The 22166-nt window shown below is 38.0% G+C and overlaps 1 protein-coding gene across 9 annotated transcripts in view; it reads right to left on the minus strand.

Annotated features, from left to right (window-relative positions):
- Nucleotides 1-22166, minus strand: part of PCDH7 (protocadherin 7) — a 1090234-nt gene that overhangs the window by 1030712 nt on the left and 37356 nt on the right. For 2 of the 9 annotated variants that reach the window (XM_077477672.1, XM_077477673.1), the window contains one exon: nucleotides 870-5662. The exons of the other annotated variants lie outside the window; for them this stretch is intronic. In XM_077477672.1, coding sequence (XP_077333798.1) covers nucleotides 5621-5662 — 42 coding nt within the window. In that variant the 3' untranslated portion in view covers nucleotides 870-5620. Of the gene's footprint in view, nucleotides 1-869; nucleotides 5663-22166 lie in introns of those variants that run through there. 9 annotated transcript variants of the gene reach the window in all.

The following is a 22166-nucleotide window of genomic DNA, read 5'->3' on the forward strand; positions in this document are numbered from 1 at the left end:
AGGCCTACTTCATACAGGCCATGATTTCCGTAAACTATTGATGGCCAAAAAGCCTGAAACATCTGTGTGCAGTTTAGAATAAATGGCTCAATAATTTTAGCTATTTGTGCATACAAGCAAGCTTATGATCAAACAAGTACATCCACCCATACCCGCACATAATAAAGTACATTTATCCTTCTTTCCAAACATACCAGCATAACCTTAGACAGGTAGATCCAAGCATACATTCATTCCACCATCCATCTACAGATCCATGCACACAATTCCCTAAAGTATCCTAGATAATAATATGGTTATCTCATCAAACCAAAGGATGCCAGAATACATAATAAAGGAAACAGCTTTTACTTAATTTAGTAAGCCCTCGGGCCAGGGAGAGGAACCACGCCTGCAATACAATTTAAAGGGTGGTCGCGCCTCTTACAGTGTTTGATGAATAGATTTCTAAACTTACATTCACATTAAGGCAGCTTGGCTACCTATAGCACACAACTAAAATTAAAACAGGTCATTTACTCTTCCAATTATTAATAAGAAAAACAGAAAGAAAATCAAACATTATATTCGTAGTATTTTTTTTTTTTTACTTTTGCTAAGGCTACTCAGAAAATAATATCGTTTTAGAATTCGTAAGACTTAATACTAAGCCTCTCAAATCTGCAGACTTATTTTTCGTCTTTAGTGAGAAATGGAATTTCTTTATCCTTCAGTTCTGCACTGACAGCAGATCATGAAGTCTTATAAAGTCATTAAGCATTTCTGAACCCTTTAAGAAAGTCTTAGTCACAGTATTTCTTTAATAAAGATTTTTTTTTTCAATTTTTGCATAATATCTATCCGACAATGCAGTAAAGTACACAAATAAATTACAGTTTCATAAAAAAAATTCACTTTATTCATCAAATGTGCACAGCATTTGCAATTACAGCAGTTTGTTTTTTTCAGTAACAATAAAAAGTTTTGAATGTTGCTTCATAAATACTTGATAAGTCAATTTACAAAAAAAAGGAAAAGACTAAACATGTGTCCTTTAAAACATTATAAAAAAAATAGAAAAAGAAAAAGACACCTTTAAAAGCATTCAAGGGAACTGAAGTCACAAGATGTTAATTTATGTGCTATTCTGACTTGGAATAAGTAAATAATTGTCCTGCAATACAGCAATCAGTCAAAGCCAAAGGTTGCTCATCCTATTGGCTCATGATTTTTTTTTTCTGCCTACCAAAAAAAATAAAAGGTGAAATGAATCACAATGGAGCACGCTTTGATGCTGTAGGGATTATTAATATAAATCCTTTACATAAAATAATGGTCTAATTCCCTTCTCTACCTTTTGTTATGACCCAAAAGGAAACATTACCAGGTAACAAAGCTTAATGAATCACCTCCTGTGAGAGCTACCAGTTATAGCCTATTGCAGTACACATGAAAATAACATTGCAAAAACAATAATTATGACTTCCTTGTACTGCAGATATTTTTGCTTTTACCTTTCAGTTTTGTTTTAGGCTAGAATTACCTTTAAAGACATATTAAGTAAAAGTGTACGATTTACGTTGCAGCAACTCTTCTGACACCCAATCAGGAGAAAAAATGAAAATAAAAAATAGGCGTTACTCCTGACTGCTTCACTGGGCTGGCTAAAAAAAAAAAAAAGAACTTTGACTATAAAATTTCGATATATCAGAGAATGGCCATTTGGTACATGATTATTATCTCACATAAACAGTTAGTTGTCACTCAACGCAGTCTAAAGGGACACTATGAATATAATTTAAGTTTCTCTTGTGGAAAAAAGCCATGAAGGGACCATATTCAATTTGTTTACTGGTTTTAATGTACACTGTAGGATCAGCTTTATGAGGCTCTGATCAATTATTATTCAGGTTATTGTATCCTCAGACTATTACAGAACTTGTCCTGCCAATATACATGGCTCAGGAACCAGTCGGTACATTAAAACAAAAACATTAAAAAGCCATGGCACAAATGATTTAATTGACTATATTAGGGTTAAGTCAACTTGCCTTCCAAACATTAGTAGGCATAAAAAGTAGACACTTAGCAGAGCCTGTCTAAGCAGTGCACATATTTTATAGAGTGCCACAGAAGGACCCAAACCCTAGAAACTCATTTATGTAAGGCCAGCCATACACAGTTCAAATCTTGGCCGCTCCCCCGCCCCCCTGCCGGGAGAAGACAATGGCCTGGCTGAAGGGATTCTCACATCAACACTGTCTGTGCTGATGGGGGAATCAAGTAAATTTCTTTTCTGCAACCCGTGGTTGCAGGAAAGAAATTTGCTCCATGTGTGGCCAGCCTAAGTCTTAACCAGCTCCTGTTAACAAGGGTCTTACTACCTGATGCCTCCCATAATTCACTGTTGGCCTATAACTATCAAGGGTCATCTCAAAATCCAATAGTAAGGCATGGTGTTTGTGTTTTGCGGTCCCTGGGGCGCTCTACAGCATACATGACTGTTCATATAGGAACCTCTAGATGCCATCTTTTAATGTATGTTAGTTGGCTAGAAGGTTTGCAGTGAACACTGTTTACATTAAATACCAGCCCTAACCCTTAAAGTGCATTGGTTATATGGTTCCTTGGATGTGTTCAGCCATGTATTAGGCACCAGTGATAATACTATATCATTAAGTCAGAACAGAAAAAAAAATAGCTTCAGACAACCAGTAAAGTTGAGAGGAAATCTTTGATTTTTTTTTAATACTCATTAACCTGATTGACTGTTTGAAGCAAGCGTGGGTCATCTGCTGGACTTAATTAGACACAGTATTCATTTATTTCTAGTGAAATTACTGATAGGCCTTTCCAAAATATTATTTCAGATCACATAATGGGTGAAAATCAATTTAAATTACAAATTCTGTGTAATCACACATCCTGCTGTCACAATCCACTAAAAGACCCGATTTGAATATGTTCTTGCATACATACAAACAACTCCATTATGGCTCAAGAAAATCTTTTTAAACCCTGCAATATGCCTCTTTCTTTCAAGCTAAATTTTGTCTGTGATTCTAAACTAAGTATGTAAACAGTCTACCCATATTAAAAATACTCAACCCGTAATTTTATTCATCTTCCTGTGAATCAGAACTCACAAAAAGGAAAAAAATTAAATTGATCATACCCAAAGCTATGCAACTATGATTATACTTTTAGGTAGGGAAGTGAAATACTATGCAATTCTAAAATGATTGCCGCTTCCTCAAATATAGCAAAGAACTGGGAAGTGTGTCATTTTTGGTATTTTACTATAATTTTAGAGGATATCAAATTATTTGCCTAACCCGCTGCTCTATTTTACAACTCACTGCCAGTATAAAAATAACAAAATATACTTTCAAAAATAGTTTAATGAATATAATCCAAAGTCTTAACTGATATATTATTAAAGGGGGGTTCCTCCTAAAAGTTCTTCTATAAAGATTTCACTTGAGGGGGAGATAGGGAAGGGAGCTGTACAGAACGATACAACCAGGGATCTTTGCCTCCCCCTCAGCACTTAGGTATGTCCAAAGCCTTTTTTCAGGTTTCTATTCTACTGACAAAACGGTTACCAAAAAGACCTGCTCTTGGCAACTACTTACAGAAGGGGTTCATACGAAGCCCCAAGATGGCAAGTTCACTGGGTAGAAAACTTTTAGGTAAAACCCCTTTAAGCAGAGAATGTAAGGCAGTGACATAATTTTTGTGGACCCTCAACAAAAATGCTAGCAATAACGTATGTTGCATATATTTTGTTTTGCTAAATATGATAATCAAGTGCATTTTGGACTTCAGCGAACACACCTCTAAAACTAACTTTTACGGACCTTAATCAGTAAACAGTGCAAGGAGGAAAGTAAAAAAAGTGCCATAATCATTAGAACCAATCAGAATTCACCTTATTAACAAGAGTTTTTGATTGACTTCAATAGAGGTTACACTTCCATTTAGCGCTTTGCTCCTGGCACTGTTTTACTAAAAGGTCTAATTATCTCTAATACCAACTACTGGGGTTCTAATTATATAATGAGGCACGTAGTTATCAAACACCCTTGAATGTAAAAATCACATGGTGAAAGCCTGCACTTGCAAAGCAGGGTTAACTATAACACTCTACTGGATCAGTGGACAGAAAAAAAAAATGAAAATACCATTTTATATATAAAAGAACATGAAATTGCATCCACATATGTACTAACTACAGAGTTTTATCAAAATGAAAAAGTAAGATGGAGTCTCCTGAGGGACTATCTAGCTAGAAAAGGCCCTTAGGAGAAAAACCAAGTAGACCGAAGAACTACAGTGTCAAGTATCTCAAAAGAATTTCAAGCTGAGGACAAATCTATTACATATATGTGTGTGTAAATGTTATATGTAGCTCTTTAAAGTTTAAGTTTTATTTAAGGAACAGCCCAGGAAAATGAAAAGCAATCTGCTATATTCTGTTGTTATACATTTCAACAAAAGAAGACCTTTGATAGAATTCACGTATATATCTGGTCTTCTTGTTCATTAAAGGAGAGAGAGAGAGAGAGACAAAAACCTGTAGGTCAAGAATTATGGCTCCCAAACGTATTTCTAACAAGCCTTAAAATATTATTGAGGCTTTATGATGGTTAGATAAAAGAATCTGTTGATACAGGATGGCAACCACTATTTCAGTGCAGTTATAAAAACTCGAGCATGTACATCTTCATTTGGAAAGGTGTACCAATACCACTTGGTAGACAAAGTTACAGAGAGGTTGGTAAAACACAGGCAGCCATATTGGTTAAGTGTTTAAGCTGACCAAATCCACTTCTACCATTAATGCTTAAAAAATGACTTTATGTGGTATATATAGAAAATCTAAATATACATTATGTATCTATTGATAGTGCATTCACGTTTAAAATTTAGCCAGGCAAGTTGTCTATATGTTAAAAATGCTTTTGTGTTTGTTGTGTAGACATGCATTTTTTTTATTTTTTCATCAACACCATTATTTCAAGCTTTAACTTAAAGCTCTGAAAGTTTTTTTTTTTTTTTTAAACTTTTTTTAATATCTATAATAAATATTATCTTTATATAATAAATATATTTTATTGGTTTATTTTATAAGAAAATAAAAATGTCCTTCTTAAGGTCGTCATAGTCTCCTTGTTTATCCAACGATTGCAAGAAAAGTACATAACATTTAAACAAATCATCGTAACATTGTACATTTCAGAAATCACAAGAGATCATAGGCATTCAAGAAAAAAAACTTGATTGAACGTTCAATAGAACCATTTATACATACAGCGTACCTTTCTGAATGCAAACTTTAACCAAACGCTGGATTCCATTGGTATTCCACAGTCTTGCTTTGTGAAACTCATTTTTTTTGTTTTGTTTTTTTTGTTTTTTGTAATAAGGCAAGTAAAAACATAATACTTTAAAGCAGTTAATAGTTCTTTAAAATGTATATATAAATGGTTTTCAGTCTCCAGTGTTTCCGATGCACGTCAGTTGAAGCTTCTTTCATAATTTAGGCAGCAGAGTCAATCTACACACGCTTATTAGAGTGACTCTGAATGCAAAACAGTCCAACAATCACATTCTCTAGCTCTTTAAGAAAGATATTTTTTCAAGATCGCAGCTGAGGTTCACAGGAGGAGTGTGCAGTGACCTGTGGATAAATAGAGGTCTTTCAGTTTCAGGTTTAATTATCCCCAATGAATGAGGACTTGCAAAATGATATGAAAATTATAAACACCTGAAAAAAAAAAATAGAGCTTTGCTGTTGAAGATAGTATTGGAATTTCCAGCATCATTAAAGGTAAAATTTATTGCTCACAGCAAATGAAAAGATCCCTATCCATGTATTTCCCTGTCATTAGGTTACACAGGGCACAGAGCTGCAGATAAATTATAATTACCAGCAGCAGATAGAGCAATTTAAAAACCAGTTTAGGAGAACAAAATACAGCATTGCAACTGCCAGCACTAGCAGAAATTCAACATGAAAAAGAAAATGCAACATGTTTATTAATTACCCTGGTCAAAAATAATGGGCCTTCTTATAGTACAGCTGAAAAGGAAAGGTGTTGGCCACAGCAGCCACAACAATTCAATATCTTTATTTTATTTTTATTTTTTTTGTGCAGGTCAGAATACAAAACCAAGCATCCGGTTGGTTGCTATGGGCCACACCTCCACTTTTCTTTTTCTGATTTAAAAGAGGTCTCCTATATATTAAGAGGCCATACATAAAGTACACTATTTTAACAAAAAAAATAATCATAAACTCTTTACATTCCACACAGGAAATTCCAAAAGTTTTTTTGCGGATATAAAATGACACACAATAATTACTAATAATACGAAGAAGCAATATGCAGAAAGCAACAAAGAAAATCTTAGTCCTTAATAAAATAAAACGTTTTCCCCACCTACCTTTTTTAAGGGTACTATAGGCAAAACGTTTTGTTTTTTTCATTTTGGATAGAGTCAGGCCCCTTTCACACTGGGGCGCTTTGCAGGCGTTACAGCGCTGAAAATAGCGCCTGCAAAGCGCCCTGAAACAGCCACTGTCGTGTCTCCCGTGTGCTTTCGCATTGGAGCGGTGCGCTGGCAGGATGTTGAAAAAACTCCTGCTAGCAGCATCTTTGGAGTGGCGAAGGAGCGGTGTATACACCGCTCCTTCACTGCTCCTGCCCATTGAAATCAATGGAGCAATGCGGCTATACCGTCGGCAAAGCTTTGCTGCAGCAGTGATTTTAACCCTTTTTCGGCGGCTAGCTCCCCAATATGAAAGGGTTCTAAGGGCGGATATTAACCCCGTCATTTTTTTTTTCACCATCTGTTTCCAATTGCGGGGATTTCCCATTGTTTCCTGTCCCATAGCCAAACAGGAAGTGAAAGGAAATCCAGGAAAATTAAGGTAATTCCCTGTGGACCCCTGGGACACCAGAAATAGTGTCCCTATTGGGAGATTTCCCCTCTATTACTTTTCTAGGGACAACCTAAAATTTGGGATTTTGCGTTCACTTTCAATGATAAAGGTAAACAAAACAACTAGAGAGGGTGAATCTCCTTAGCGGGGGGGGGGGGGGGGGGGTACAGACAGCAATAAAAACTGACAGGTGTTCTAATCCCTCTTTACTCTATCCAAAACTAAAAATGTTGGCTTTAGTTATACTTTAATCCTTAAAGCTAAACTTCAGACAAACTAACGTAAAATACATATATGTGGGCTGTTTTATTGGCCAAATACATTGTTTCTTTCTGCTCCTCCCCAGTCCTGAGCTGTACACAGTCCTGATAGACAGCACAGACAGCTTGGTGACCTGACCTTTGTTTACTTCAGTTAAAGTGGTTGTAAACCTCTGAAAGGCAAAATGAACACAGCATATCCTTCTACAGTGTGCACTTGTCTAAATCCAAAGCACCCAGTGGGATTTCCTTCTCCTCTCTTATTCCTCTGCTATCTGCATAGAACACCTCTGACAGTCTATGCCAATACTAGACAATCCCGGGAGATGGTCCTGTCCCTCCACCACACAGCAGGTGATTGACAGACTCAGCTATGTATGTTTCCTTATGAGACTATGTAAAGAGGGGGTGTGTGCTTTCCTTCCACTGAGATCTCAGATTAAATTCTGCTCCCTGCTGTATGCCGTGCAGTGTGAGACATCAAATCCCTGCCCCCTGCCTCCTGGAGATAAGAAATGCTGTGTAAGTTTTGGAGTTTGAACGTATGTAGAGGAAAAAGAGGAACAGATAAACAGGTACAACTTATGTAGGTTCATCTTTATGTATTGCCTAAGGCAAGTTATGTTAGTGAGCATATGTAAGTGTTTACAACCACTTTAAACTATATGGCTGGGTCTTGCTCCCAGCCTGTAATTAAACAGTGAAGGAGCAGCAAAAGACATATGAGGTTGCCCTTTTGCTCTTTCTTCTTGTCAGCATGTTCTTTGTCAGCATAAGTTTAAGTAGCAGAGCTGTTTGGCTTCTACTGCAGCGCCTTCCTCTCCCAGTCTGATTGCTGTACATTTGTGCAAGAGGCCAAAATCAAGTCAATTTTGGGCGTTTTTATTAGCAGCATTTAAAATATATATATAATTGTATTTATTGATATTTTTATATCTGTCCGGAGTTCAGCTTTAAGTAACAGGAACCACTACATACTTGTAATGCTATGTACACACGATCGGACATTCCAATAACAAAACCGTGGATTTTTTTCCGACGGATGTTGGCTCAAACTTGTCTTGCATACGCACGGTCAAACAAATGTTGTCGGAAATGCCGAACGTCAAGAATGCGGTACGATGAGCCGAGAAAAATTAAGTTCAATAGCCAATGCGGCTCTTATGCTTGATTGCGAGCATGCGTGGATTTTTGTGTGTTGGAATTGTGTACACAAGCTCTAAATTTCCAACAAGAAGTCTTCTTGTTGGAAAACTTGAGAACCTGCTCTGAAACAGTTGTTTTCCGAAATTCCGACAGCAAATGTCTGATGGAGTATACACACGGTCGGGATTTCCGACAACAAGCTAACATCGAACATGTGTACTGCCCATAACGGTTTAAGTGCACTATAGGATTCTTAATGTGGCCATATAAAGATCATTTATTATTTTCCTCTTCACAATGGAAATAAAGGATATTTGGTGTAAAAGAAACAGTAATAAATGATGAATTTCTCTGTTGGATGAAGACCTTAAAAAGAAATTGAATTTGCAAAAAATAAATAAAAAATTGCTTGTGGGTTGAGGTTTTTTTTTTTTTATGTAGAATATATTTTTACATTTGCTTTTTAAACTACATTTACCTATTTAGTAGCACTTTTAGTTAATATACACTCCCTGCAGCTCATGTGCAGTGCACACTGCCTGCATCTGTTAGACGAGTTTTTGAAGTTGGATTACCACTGGCTGTCCAATGGTCCAAGAAAGAAGACGTTGGGTCCAGAAGGAGAATCAGAGAGGATGGCAGCAGAAAGGAACAGAAAAAAAAGAGCTGTCATTATGAGAGGAGGGAAATTCAGAGGTAAGTTTGCCTTAAAGTGGACCCCCCTTGACAAAAAATCCAAACAGCCCTGCTGCATGCAGCTCTGCATGTTGACTTTCAAACATCTTCAATTCATTGTAAGTATAATCAAAGATTTATTTTTAGACTTACATTTGATGTCATTGCACGTCCTTGTTTCCCGAACACTGGTGATCTTTCCATGGCTTCACACTAGCCCCCTGGGAAAGCTACATCATCGAGATTTTGTCTGTAAACTGAGAAATCTTGCAAGATCTCGGAGGAAAAATAGATTTTCTTTCCACCAAGAGATCTGCCCGAGTTCTGGTGCTGATGTTATTGGTGGGCTGGCACAGCAAATGTGGAAGATACAGATGCCCACCCTTAACATCTGCTTTCAAGAGGGCAGTGCGGTTTTTAAAGCGAGGGGTGGAAACAGACATTCGAAAATAAGAATAGCGCAACAGACGAGGCGGATCATATAAGCTATACGTAGCCCATTCATTTACAGAAAAATGTGAATGAATGATGCATTGGGTGGAACCCCGTACAGCCACGCTGTTTTTAGAAAAAGACCCAGGGTGCAGTGATATCCCACCTGCTGTCAAAGGGTGGGAAACGCTGGAGATGGGAGGTGAGTGTATAGTAGCATACTACATATTATACCCTAAATATGGGTGTAACATGTAAAATCTCCTAAAGGTGAACTTTAAAAGGAGCTTTGATTCTCCTGTGGATCACAGGAGTGCACTTCGTTCTGCACTCCTGTTACCCATATTCAGCCCGCTGTCGTATGACACCAGAAAGCTGGTCCAGGGATCCTGACAATAATGTCCCAGATGCCCGACTGGCAGCTGGCTCAGCCTTTCAGTGCACCACTGAGATCCTGACCCGGCAGCTCCCGCTCCCTCCTCTGCCTGGCGCTCCAGTGAGAAGAGTGGTAACTGACAGTCACCGCTCTCTACTCACTGAGGACCCAGAACAAAGCGATCGGTGGGTTTTGATCACTCAGTTCTTGGTCTTAGAATCAGCAAAGACAGATGCAGCATCGGATTGATGCTGCATCCAACTAGGTGAGTATGTGTGTTTGTTTTTTGGAAAAGCTGCACTTCTCTTTTAATTTATTTATGTCTTATGATTAAAAAATAGGAAACTTTACATAAAAGGCAAGCCTTCTATTTTTAAAATAACAGTAAAAGATCAGTAGCAGTGATCAGCAATGAAGCATCTAGGCCTAAATAATGCAAGTTTATCCCTGTCATATTTATGATTACTACAAGACAAAGCGCGTATCATAAGCCAACCCCAAAAGCATATAAATAATGAACTGTCCATCTATGAAACAGTTTAACACAGGTTATCAATAATTCATTTGTGCGCAAACTTTTATCTTTTAATGTTTTGAAAAAGGCTTTATTGTGCTTGTGTATTTTTATTTATTTTTTATTGAAAGGGAATTGTTTATTTTCACACTGTGGTGTAGAGATGCTTTACTTTATTACATCTGTCTGCTGCCTCCACACCTTAATAAATAATGTAATGCTGAGCTTAACACAAAGCAGATAAAGCTTGTGATTTTCAAACCTGCATATAGAAAATATATATGACAGTTGTATGTTTCACCTGGTAAAAAAAAAGATTTTTACAATGTATTATTTATTAAAGAACAAAACCAAGATTCCAGTTTTGCTTTTAATCGTATATCTCTTAGGATACCAGGTGATTAAATATTCCAACCACAACTCCTAGTTTGCTCAACGGTTACATTCATTAAAAAGATATTAGAGGTCAGCAGGTGCATTAACCAAGTGGTGCTATACCATCAAAGAGGTACCAATTGGGGAAAAAACGGACCCCTTAGAATACAAATTAGTGATAGGCTGCAACTCACAGTAGCCAGTAAGGAACTGGAACTAAAGTGGACCTAAACCTAAGTCATCACAGGATGTTCTTATTTTAAAGATGGGAGAGTTTTCATTATTTTTTATATTTTTTTTATTCATGTATTACAAATGTGCATGGGATGTATTGTTTTTATGTTTTTCTTTATATAAGGAGTGAGAAGTAGTATTGAAATTTCATTGTGAATTTATTTTTACAATGACAATAAATCTTATCTAATCTTATGTCATGGCCTGTACCCAAGAAGACCCTTCAGATACTCGGCAGGACTCGACTCCCACCATGTACCAGTTGCCTCTGATTTTTATTGGTCAGGCCAGGGCTGAGGTCTTTGAGGCAACTGCACACACTGACTGGCTTATCAGCCAATTAAATGCTGTCTCTCTTCAGCCAATCACCACATTCAAGGTCAAATATGGACAAATTGACAAGCCGGGTACGCGTTATTGTTTTTTTTCGTTCAACCCCGGTTGAACAAAAAGAAAAATGTCGGTTCTAGTTGGAGACATTGTACTAAATATGCAGGGTTAATACAGCGATCTCCCCCGCTGAGCTGTTGTGTTCTGACAGGGTGATGGCCTCCCGCCAGAACACACCGATCACCGCTCTCTGTCATTGCGGAGATTGCTGATTGGGAGTTGGTCGGATGCTAGTCTTCCAGCATGCACGTCCAGACCAAAAAATATACATGGGCAAATGTCTCCTGACTTTCTGCCCGTGTGTATGGGGCTTCAGTGGGTCTCTAATCCTACCACCATGCAAGCATGTGAAGGGCCCAACTGGCTTTTTTATGTACATTCCAGGATGTAAATGGATAGGAAATGGTGGCCGTCTGAAGGGAATTTGTGACAAAATGGAATTATTATACTTTATTGATAAAGCTTTAGGTTGTGAATGGCTGCCACGGGCTATGTACAGCAGCCAGAATATGGGATGACATTATGTGTATAATTTACATTATTTAGCAGCAGGATAATTCAGAAATGTTTTACGGACTCTATTTCTCAGGAATAAACAATTATAAGCTGCATATTTTACTATAAGGTTAACCAAAGTGCTGTCTGTGGTTTTTCTGGAATTAAGTAGATATGGCCTTCGGTTCGTTAAATGCGGCTTCATACAGATCTATTTAACTACACTTGGCTTAATGCTTCGTTTGAGTTTAGCAAGCCTGGACTCATAGTAACTGGAAACACAAAAGGCCCCATGTTATAGACGATGAATTCAAATATGAATAGGTGATAATGTAGCATATGAAAATAAACGATACACTCTGCTGAAGGTCGAAAACAGTTCTCCTTTAGAAATCTCTAATATTTTACAAATAAGAGAAGCATCTGACATGCGGGAGGTGTCTGGGTGTGCACAGATAGGTACAAAACAGAGGAGCACAAAAGGCAGAAGAACAAAGACAGTTACGAACATACAGCTACAAAGATTCTATTTACTATGCAAGTTTTGTTCATTATTGTGTTTCTAGAATTGCTCTTTTAGGCTCCAAATACACAAAGAGATAAGAGGGTATTGGGTGGAAAACTAAATATAATAACATATTGAAGTGTCTGCTAAAGCTACCGCTCTATTTTGCTGCTTATTTTGGTGTGAACCCCCTACAAACTGAAAGCTCAGATGATAAGTATACTTTAAAACATAGGGATTGATTTACTAAAGGCAAATATATTGTATACTACTACAAGTGCACTGCAAAAGCACTTGGAAGTGCAGTTGCTCTAGATCTGAGGGGGACATGCACATTTTTGCTTACACATGATTGGATGATAGAAATCATGTGAGCTTTCCCTCATTTCAGATCTTCCCCTCAGATGTAGAGCAGCTGCACTTGAATTTCACAGTATATAAAACCTCTAATGCCCTGTACACACCACCGGTTTTCCCATCGGAAAAAACTCTGAAGGTTTTTCTGAAGGAGTTCTGACGGAAGTCTGTCTTGCCTACACATGATCACACCAAAGTCCGACTGTCAAGAACGCGGTGACGTACAACACGTACGACGGGACTAGAAAACGGAAGTTCAATAGCCAGTAGCTAATAGATTCCGCCTTGTTCTTGCTTCAGAGCGTGTGTTGTTTTTGGTCCGTCGGAACAGCATACAGACAAGTGGTTTTCTCAATAGGTATTGGTTCCATCGGAAATATTTAGAACATGTTCTATTTCTAGGTCTGTCAGAATTGTCGACGTAAAAAGTCCAATGGGGCATACACACGATCGGAATATATGATGAAAAGTTCCTGTCTGACTTTTTCTGTCGGACATTCCGCTTGTGTGCACGCTGCATTAGTGCTTTTATCTTTTTTTTTACCCCCTACCCTGATCTTACCTAATTCACCCTTCTTCACAAATGCATACGTACCTCGATCTGACAGCCACAGTTCCGTTGTTTGTTTACATCCAGTGGCACAGTTCTTTACTGTCCTGGCTGCACTTCTGCATTAGTGCCCCAAAGACATCTACGTGGCTGTGTCCTAGGACCAGAGATGATCGGAGAAAGTTCAATCAAAGTCTAATGGGCTTTGCTGGTGCAGCCATATCAGTGAAGACTTGTGGCACTGGATGTAAACACCAGGGGCCACAACTGTGGAATCTAGATAAGTATGTATCTGTGGAGAACACTGGGTTAGGTTAGGTCAGGGGGAGGGCAAAAATGACTTTGTTTTATAGTGCACTTATCCTTTAAAACTGGGGTGAAATATGAGAGTAAAGTCTGAAAGATAACTATGCATCATATACACAAGGCCACCCTACGATAGAAGAAAAAGCTTCCTCTTTGTAGGCTGGGCTGGCTTTTAAACTGTGACATCAACATGCACCAGCCTAAATGTAAAAATGTTAACAAATAGGCTATTTAACCAATAGGTTTGAAAGGAATTAGTCACAATGGAGATAATACAATCATTTAAATATTTAATCTTAAAGGAAACGTGTGAGTGTCTGCACATACCCTTAGGCCGCGTACACACGGGCGGACTGTATGGCCTACTTAGTCCGTCATACAATCCGACGGACAGTCCATCATACTTTCGAATGAACGGACTTGACCACACACGGATGCACAAACAGTCCGTCGAAAGCTTGCGCGATGACGTGTACAGCACGTACGACGGGACTAGAAATAGGAAGTCCAATACACAGCAAAGCACCCTTCCGCCGTGTAAATCCTTTCTGAGCATGCGCCATTCTTAGTCCGTCGAACTAGCCTAGTCACGAGCGGATTGTCCACTGAAACCAAAGTATGACGGACAGAATTACGGAAATTCCGAAATACTTAGTACGCCAGACTGCACGCTGAAAAAGTCAGCTGAAGCCCACACACGAGCGGACTGTCCGCTGAAATGTGTTTCGACGGACTAAGTAGGCCATACAGTCCGCCAGTGTGTACGCGGCCTTAGATTACCACTTCAATGTTGGGGAAATCCTAATATCTAGACTGTTGTAACACATTCTTTTTCACACTTTCTAGTGTCAAATGCTGGCTTGCACCCTCCTGTGTTCTCTCTGGCCCATTACTATGAACAGTAGCTTTAATGACCAATAGGAACATGTGGAGGTTGGAAAAAGCAGACCAGTTTTGGGTAGAAAAGTGAAGGGTGATAATGTCTATTTGTTTTTTATATTGTTGTGTACACTTAGAAGCTGGAAGCTCTTTGGCACTGTCAGCATGAGTTTAGGCATTTTACAATAAAACCTAAGGGGCCTTTCAGGTATAAGCAAGCACATACTCACCCAACACATGCATGCACAGTTATAGTAATTTGGGACTGAATATTTTAATTCTAGCATAAACCCTACCACAACGCTCTTTAAAACAGGCAGTGACTCATTCTTAGCACTCTTTTTTTATATTTAACGTAAGAACAGGAGTTGCAGTTGTCGAAATAACAATTTAGCCGTAAAGGAACACCCAATTTAGACTGTCACTGACTGCTTTCTATACTGTATGATTATACAAAGACAAATCCAGTGCCCTCCATTTCTTCTCTGTAACAAAGAGCCTTTTAACAGACCTGGTTTGTCACTAAACTGTGACACAGTTGTCATCTTTTTAAACAGTGACTCAGGAGGGCACATATGGGTTTACATAAGCAAACAGTGCAAAGTGCACATGAGTGGATCAAGGAGCCGGCTATTTTTGATAAGCCTTTACCCTTTCCCATCACTGGTTTCTAGGGTGCTGGCAGCTGAACAGAATCATTCGTTGCTAGGACACTGGCAGTCACACTGCATCACTGGTTGGCAGGACGCTAGCAGCCACACAGCATCTTTGGTTGTTAGGGGCCAGGTCACACAGTGTCATTGTTATGGTGAAGCAAGCCATGGCAACCTGGCAACCAATGGTGTTGTGCAATAGTGCTGTGCACCATACACAGAGCTCAATATTCACTGAGGATTGAGTTTCTGCTATGGTCACTTAGGCCTTAATGCCACCCTTCATCATTCTTCTATGAGTGTTGTCTGAGGTGACCACCTGATCTTTAGCTTCCAAAACATGGGACTGCTCTCTAACAATCTGATATTTTGGCAAGTATGACATCACCTCAAGGCACTAGTTCCATAAACAGTAACAGAATATTTACATTTTGCTTTCAGTGATGTCACAACTTAATTAGCTTCATGTTCGGTTTAGGTGAGATAAGCGGTCTGATTTACTAAAGGATTTCAGAATCTTCACACAATAAATTGTGTAAATATCCACTTAAATTATTCAAGCACGCACTGATAAAATAATCAGGAATTTCAATTTTACATGGTTGGATCACAGAAAAGAGCACTTAAACAATGTATTACGTGAAGGCATTCAACTCCTTTAGTTAATAAACTTCAATGGCTCAATGCAGGTCAAGGGTCATGGGTACCCTTAACAAATGTGGCCAATATATTTTCTGTCATTTATATACATGTCAGTTTTTCTATAACCTGCCGCTGTGATGACTGAATCTTCACTGTCAATGCATGATCGCCTTTAAAGATTAATAAAAGAAATGATGTTGAAAAATAATGACTGAGGCGCCTATTTCTAGCCTTTCAGTAATAATATTACATGTGCACAATTAAATTTAAGACTATGAAAATATATAGTTATATATGAAATGGGTTCAGCTCATTTCTATTAATTTTCATTTAATGAATATAAAAAAGACCGGTTAATAAGAATATGATGTGGCCTTGAGGAATTTCACAATAACGAAATGTGCTAGATGAGACCACAAGTTAGCTGGGCCTATACACAGTGCCAAAATAGAGCAGCTTTTAACGTTTGATCTTCACACTGAATTGTAAGTGATCTTATCCTCTGAGGAAAAAAAAAAAGGAATATGAGCAGCCATGGCTATAGTAGAGCCTGAACAGCTTTAGCTGAGAATTTTCTTTCATCCGTTTATGACTTGCTAGAATAGCAGGGGAGGGAATCAAAAAGACTTCCACAGAGAGAGGACATATAATGAAAAAGTAAATCATCCCTCGGAAAATTAGTGAGGCATGCATGAGAAATAGTTAAGAGCTACTCCAATCTTTTGTTCCATTCGATAATATTGGGACAAGGGAGTCTAGTTGGTAGAATTACACACACTGTTATGCGGGGATGTCACTGACACCTCTATCCTGATTCTTCTTGTACTGCCGTGTTTGTAGCAAATTGCAGAGCAAATCCACTTGCATGGTTACAAGCAATTAGAGTAAAAACCTGAGGTTGTGTATTTTAAAGAAGCGAGTTCATCAATAAAAATCTTTCCCCTTTCTCCTTTCCTGATTTTTTTCCCTGTTATACGGCCTTCCTTTCCTTCATTCTCCGTCCCCTTCTTCCTTGTTTTCCCATTTCTTTGTTGTCTTCCTCTCAATCTACTTTCCTCTTTCACACTTTCTCTTTTTATTTTCCTTTTCAATGTAGTTCCTTCCTTCCTTTCTCTTAATAACCCCGCTTCCTCCTACATTCTCTCTTATTTTCTATTTTCTTAATTTCTTATTTTTTCCCCTTCTCCTTCTTTCTCTTTTTACTTTCCATTTCTCTGTTACACGTCTTTCCTTCCTGCCTTTATCTTTCTCTCTCCCCAACTCCTTCCTTTTGATTTTCACATTCTATTTTGTACTTCCTTCTTTCTTTTTTTATTTTCTCTGTTATACTTCCTTCATTTTTCTCACTCTCCCTTAATTTACTCTTTTTATTTCCCCTTTCTCTATTATACTTCCTTCCTCCCGTTTCAATTTCCTTTTCTCTGTTAGTTAAATTGAACCAAAGCTGATGCCTTTTGTCGGATATTCCGACCGTGTGTAGGCTCCATCGGACAGTTCCCATCTGAATTTCCGTCCCACAAAATTTGAGATCTGGTATTCAAATTTTCCGACAACAAAATCCATTTGCGCAAATTCCAATCGTGTGTGCATAATTCCAACGCACAAAGTGCCACACATGCTCGGAATCAAGCAGAAGAACAGCACTGGCTATTGAACTTCATTTTTCTCGGCTTATCGTACGTGTTGTACATCACCACGTTCTTGACGTTCAGAATTTCCGACCAACTTTGTGTGACCGTGTGTATGCAAGACAAGTTTGAGCCAACATCCTTCGGAAAATAATCATGGGATTTTGTTGTCAGAATGTCCAATCGTGTGCCAGTGGGTTGAAAGAAAAAAAACTGACTGGATTCCCCCATCCATACTTTTGATGTGGATGCATGAATCCTCCCCACTGTGTCATTGTATTCCAATAGTGGAGATACTTCACCACAGTTATAATATACAGATTAGCACTGCAGCCTGTTGACTACTGGCTGCTGATCGAGTGAAATGATACCGATATGGTAGTTGAACAGAAGCTGATTGGTAAATCGACTTCTGTTCAACCACTTTGGCCATACATGGATCGAAGTTCGGTCAATCCCTGCTGAACCGAATGATTTTCGATCCATGAATGGCCAGCTTAGGACATCTGAAATAGAACAGCTTGACATCCTAGTGGGACTCCTTGTGGTGTATATTAGAAGAAAAAACACCAAAATAAGACCTTCTTAAGGGACTCAGCTTTAAGTTGATTCATGATCTTTTAATATGTGTATAATCGCATATGATTTGCTAAATACAAATATCTTTGTATTTTGGTTACAAGCGGTTCAGGGTTATATACTGTATGTGTTAAGCCCTGTGCATTAAAGTTTTGTAAGTCCCATACACATGATCAGAATATCATACAAAAAAAAATATCACTTTCAAAGCGATCCTACGATAATTTAATCGTTAGTACACAGCATTCGTGAAATTTTCTGAAGGGGCAAACAAAAAAAAAAATTCTCGTATGATACCGGATCATACGATTTTCACTTAAGTACAGTTTTGTCAAAAAATACAATGCAAATACATTGCATCACCTCAAATTTTAATTCTGTCATATGAGAATTTTCATACTTTAGTGACCTATTTGTTTGCGATATAGAGACTAACATGCAAAAAAAATAAAAAATATTCGTCCAATAATCTCATTGTGTATACTAGGCTTTAAGTAGGTTTTCTTCTATACACTACAAAGGATGTCAAGTTGTTCTATTTCAGATGTTCTAAGCTGGCCATATATGGAATGAAATTCAGCCGGTTCAGCAGAGAATGGCTGAACTTCAATACATATATGACCTTTCTGGTTGAACAGAAGTCGATCTAACAATCAACTTCTGTTCAACCGCCATGTTGATATTTCACTCAATCAGTGCCCAGCAGTCAATAGGCTGCCTTTTGACTTTGTTGTTATCCTTCCTTACTCCCACTCTCCCTACTGCCTTCTTTCTTATTTTATCTTATTTTTTTTCTGTTGTTGCATTTTCTTGTTCAGTCTTCTTTCTCTGAAGCCATACTTACTTCCTCTAACCCTCCCCTGTTCCTTTGATTTCCTTTTTCTATTTTGTTAGGCTTCCTTCCCGCACACATGACCGGACTTTCCGACAACAAAACCGCGGAATTTTGTCCAAAGGGTGTTGGCTCAAACTTGTCTTGCATACACACGGTCACACAAATGTTGGCCAACAATTACCAACGTAGTGACGTACTATGTGGTTTTTCAGATCTTTAGCGCCACCCTTTGCTAATTTTGTGTTAGTAGAAATTTGGTGAGTGTTGAGTCGCATTTTTCTTCTCGCGTTTTTCATTTAGCGCTTTTCAGTTTGTTTCTGAACGGCCATTCGTCAACCAGACATGTTGCGGAATCGGAGGAGATAACGTGTTATTTATTATTGGCCTTGGAGTTATTGCTTTGACATTTTTTTGGTTGAATAATGATCTGATTTGGTACATTTTCTATATTTTTGGATGCATAGAATGCACTTTTTGAGTTAAGTTCTATTGGCAGATAGCATGTCTAATTTTTTTGTTTAATGCACAATAAAAACAATTGTGTAGAATAATACTTGGCTATGTGTTTTACTTTTTGGGAGTAGGCAGTTACATTTAAAAAAATGCAATGTAAAATTGACAAGGGACACCAACATTGTTATATCTTTGATCTTAAAAGCTAGGGGATAATGGTTTTGTGGTAACTTGCCCAAATAATAAAAAAAACAAAAACATAATAGAATTATTCTTGGTATCACTAGAAAAAAAAGCATTTATTTGCAATAATTCCATCAGTATCACCAGCAAAGCAGCTTCATTATTATCCCATTAAAGAAGAAGAGAATTGTGCGCTGCATTTGGAGATTTCAGAATTTGCCATGTCACAAATGTTAATGTTAACAAACGCTAGCTTACAAGACCGACCGATTCTGCTTCCGAACATGCGTGTTTGTACTTTGGACTTTTGTCCGACAGACTTGTGTACACATGATCGGAAAATCCAACAACAAACATTTGTTGGTGGAAAATTTGAAGACATGCTAGCCAACATTTGTTGGCGGAAAGGCTGACAACAATTATCCGATAGAGCATACACACGGTCAGATTGTCCACCAACAACCTGACATCCAACATTTCCCGTTGGAAAATCCGACCGTGTGTAGGCGCCATTACTCTTGCTGTTGTGTTTTCATTCCTCTTCCTTTCACTCTCCCCTCCTCCTTTTTACTTGCCTCATCGCTTTTGTTTTACTTCTTTCTGGTCTCCCCCCTACGTCTTTCATCTCAATCTAACTTCCTATTTTTATTTTCCTCTTTCTTTGCAATTATATTTCTTCTTCCTGCCTTCCTTCTATTTTTTTCTCTTATTGTACTTCTCCCCTTCTTTTTCCCAGCCACAATACTTCCTTTCCCTTTTTTTCTTATTTCCTTCCATGCACCTTAATTTCATTATTTTTTTCTTTATTTTTTCTTGTATGCTGGTCTTTTCTTTTCTTTTTTTCTATATTCTCTTAGACTTCTTATCTCCTGTAGAATTTCAAATTCACTCATTATATCACTAATAGCTATTAATAATAGTTCTCTCAAAAACCTGATTCCAATAAAAAAACATGTGAAAAGATGAAAAGCAATAAGAAAAAAAAAATAGAAGAGTGAGAGAGGGAGAGCCAGAAGTGTTTGCTGTGATGATTTGAGAATCACCTTACCAGTAAAAAGTTGACAAGAGCACCAAATTGCTCATCAAGTGGTATAAATTGCCGCTATTATCCCTACATGAGTACTGACACTGTAGGGGAATCTGAAGTCAATCGACTTGCAGGATAGAATACCAGGGAGGATGTATTGCTGAAAGACCAAGTCTGTATGTACAGACATAGAATGATTTTTAATCTCAAGGAACATATTAATTGTATTTATTTAGTTTTAATTTTACCTACACATATCCTCTGTATATATTGGTGGCACTATTATCATCTATAACACATTTTCATTAAGGAATATTAAGGTGACGCTTGGGGTACATAAAAAAAATAAACACTCATACTCCCATCCATGCTCCAGTATCTGTGTGATACAGCAGCCATCCCAAATCAGGAGAACTGAACGATCACATGCCCGCTGATTCCTCAGTTCTCGGTCTGCTCAGAGAGGAGAGCAGTAACTGTAAGTGACCGATCCCTGTTCAACCCCTCCAGTGCTCACTGGAGCGCCAGGTAGGAGAGTGGTGGGCGCAGTCAGTTCCGGCTCTTAGGCACTCCCTGAAAGCTGGAGCCACCTGCCAATTAGACAACTGGGTGGATCCAAAGAATATAGTTAGGAGCAGTACAGTGACGTCAGCTGATAGCGGGTTATAGTCTTTATCAGCTCACTCTGTGCTAAAGTAAGTATATTCCTGTGACCCATAAGAAAGGTATGACCAGAAAAGCTTTGGCCATGCTTCTCTTTTAATGTACTGTAATGGGCTGGAGAGGTCTGAGGGAGGCTTAAAGGTTTTTACATTCATACCTCTACATTTTGGAGCATTGTTTTAAAAAGAAAAAATCTAGTAGCTGTACCTTTGATGTGACTTCCAGCAAAATGCACCTTACATAGGGTTGAATTATACCTCATGTAAAATGTAGGCAATAATAAAACTGCAATATGAATGTAGCCATAGGCTGAGAAAATATGCATCTCGACTATAGAGACTATAATAGGTGTGAATTGGGTTTCAGATTGTCCTTAGGCTGAGAGAACATGTTAAAGATTTTGAAATATCAGCTTTCAGACTTCTGCAAAAGTAATAAATTATATTTCCAGTATATAATAACTATGTCCAAAAGCTTCCTTAATAAATAAACAGCTTGATGTATTAGTGACTTCCTTATGTTCCGGTCAGTTGGGGACAGACTAGAGAAACTCCAATAACAAGCTAGTCTATTCCTCCACCATGACAGCTACCCTATAACAGTTTTCTTTGTTTCTGCTTTACAAATAGGACTATTATTTTCCTTGATACTAATGCATTGGTATTTATGAAAATCTATAGACCGCACTAGTTTTTAAACTATGAACCAAAAACAGCGCAATGTAGTCATGTTTCAGTTATCAGCGGAAAAGTCTCAAAGGCCTAATTAAAAACTAGAGCTCTTACTACGGGTGTGATTTATCATCCCATAAATGACACTTACACAACCCTGATCCCTTATTGGATGGTAATGGTATTTATCAGTGTGTCTACCAGTAAACTTTCTATGTATGCTGGATGACACAAAATATAATGAATGATCTGCACAATGTTTTATCTGTAGACGCTATACACAGATTAACAGGGGCTGCATAAAACCAGTGTAGAGCTTATAAAACCTGCTCATAATGAGCATTTTGGGAGTATAAAGAAAAGCACATAAAATTGGTATGCGGAAAAAAACAGCTATATATATATATATA

The sequence above is a fragment of the Lithobates pipiens genome, unplaced genomic scaffold (assembly GCF_037356315.1).
Source record: "Lithobates pipiens isolate NorthernLeopardFrog02 unplaced genomic scaffold, aLitPip1_a1.2 Scaffold_13, whole genome shotgun sequence".
Classification (NCBI taxonomy): domain Eukaryota; kingdom Metazoa; phylum Chordata; class Amphibia; order Anura; family Ranidae; genus Lithobates; species Lithobates pipiens.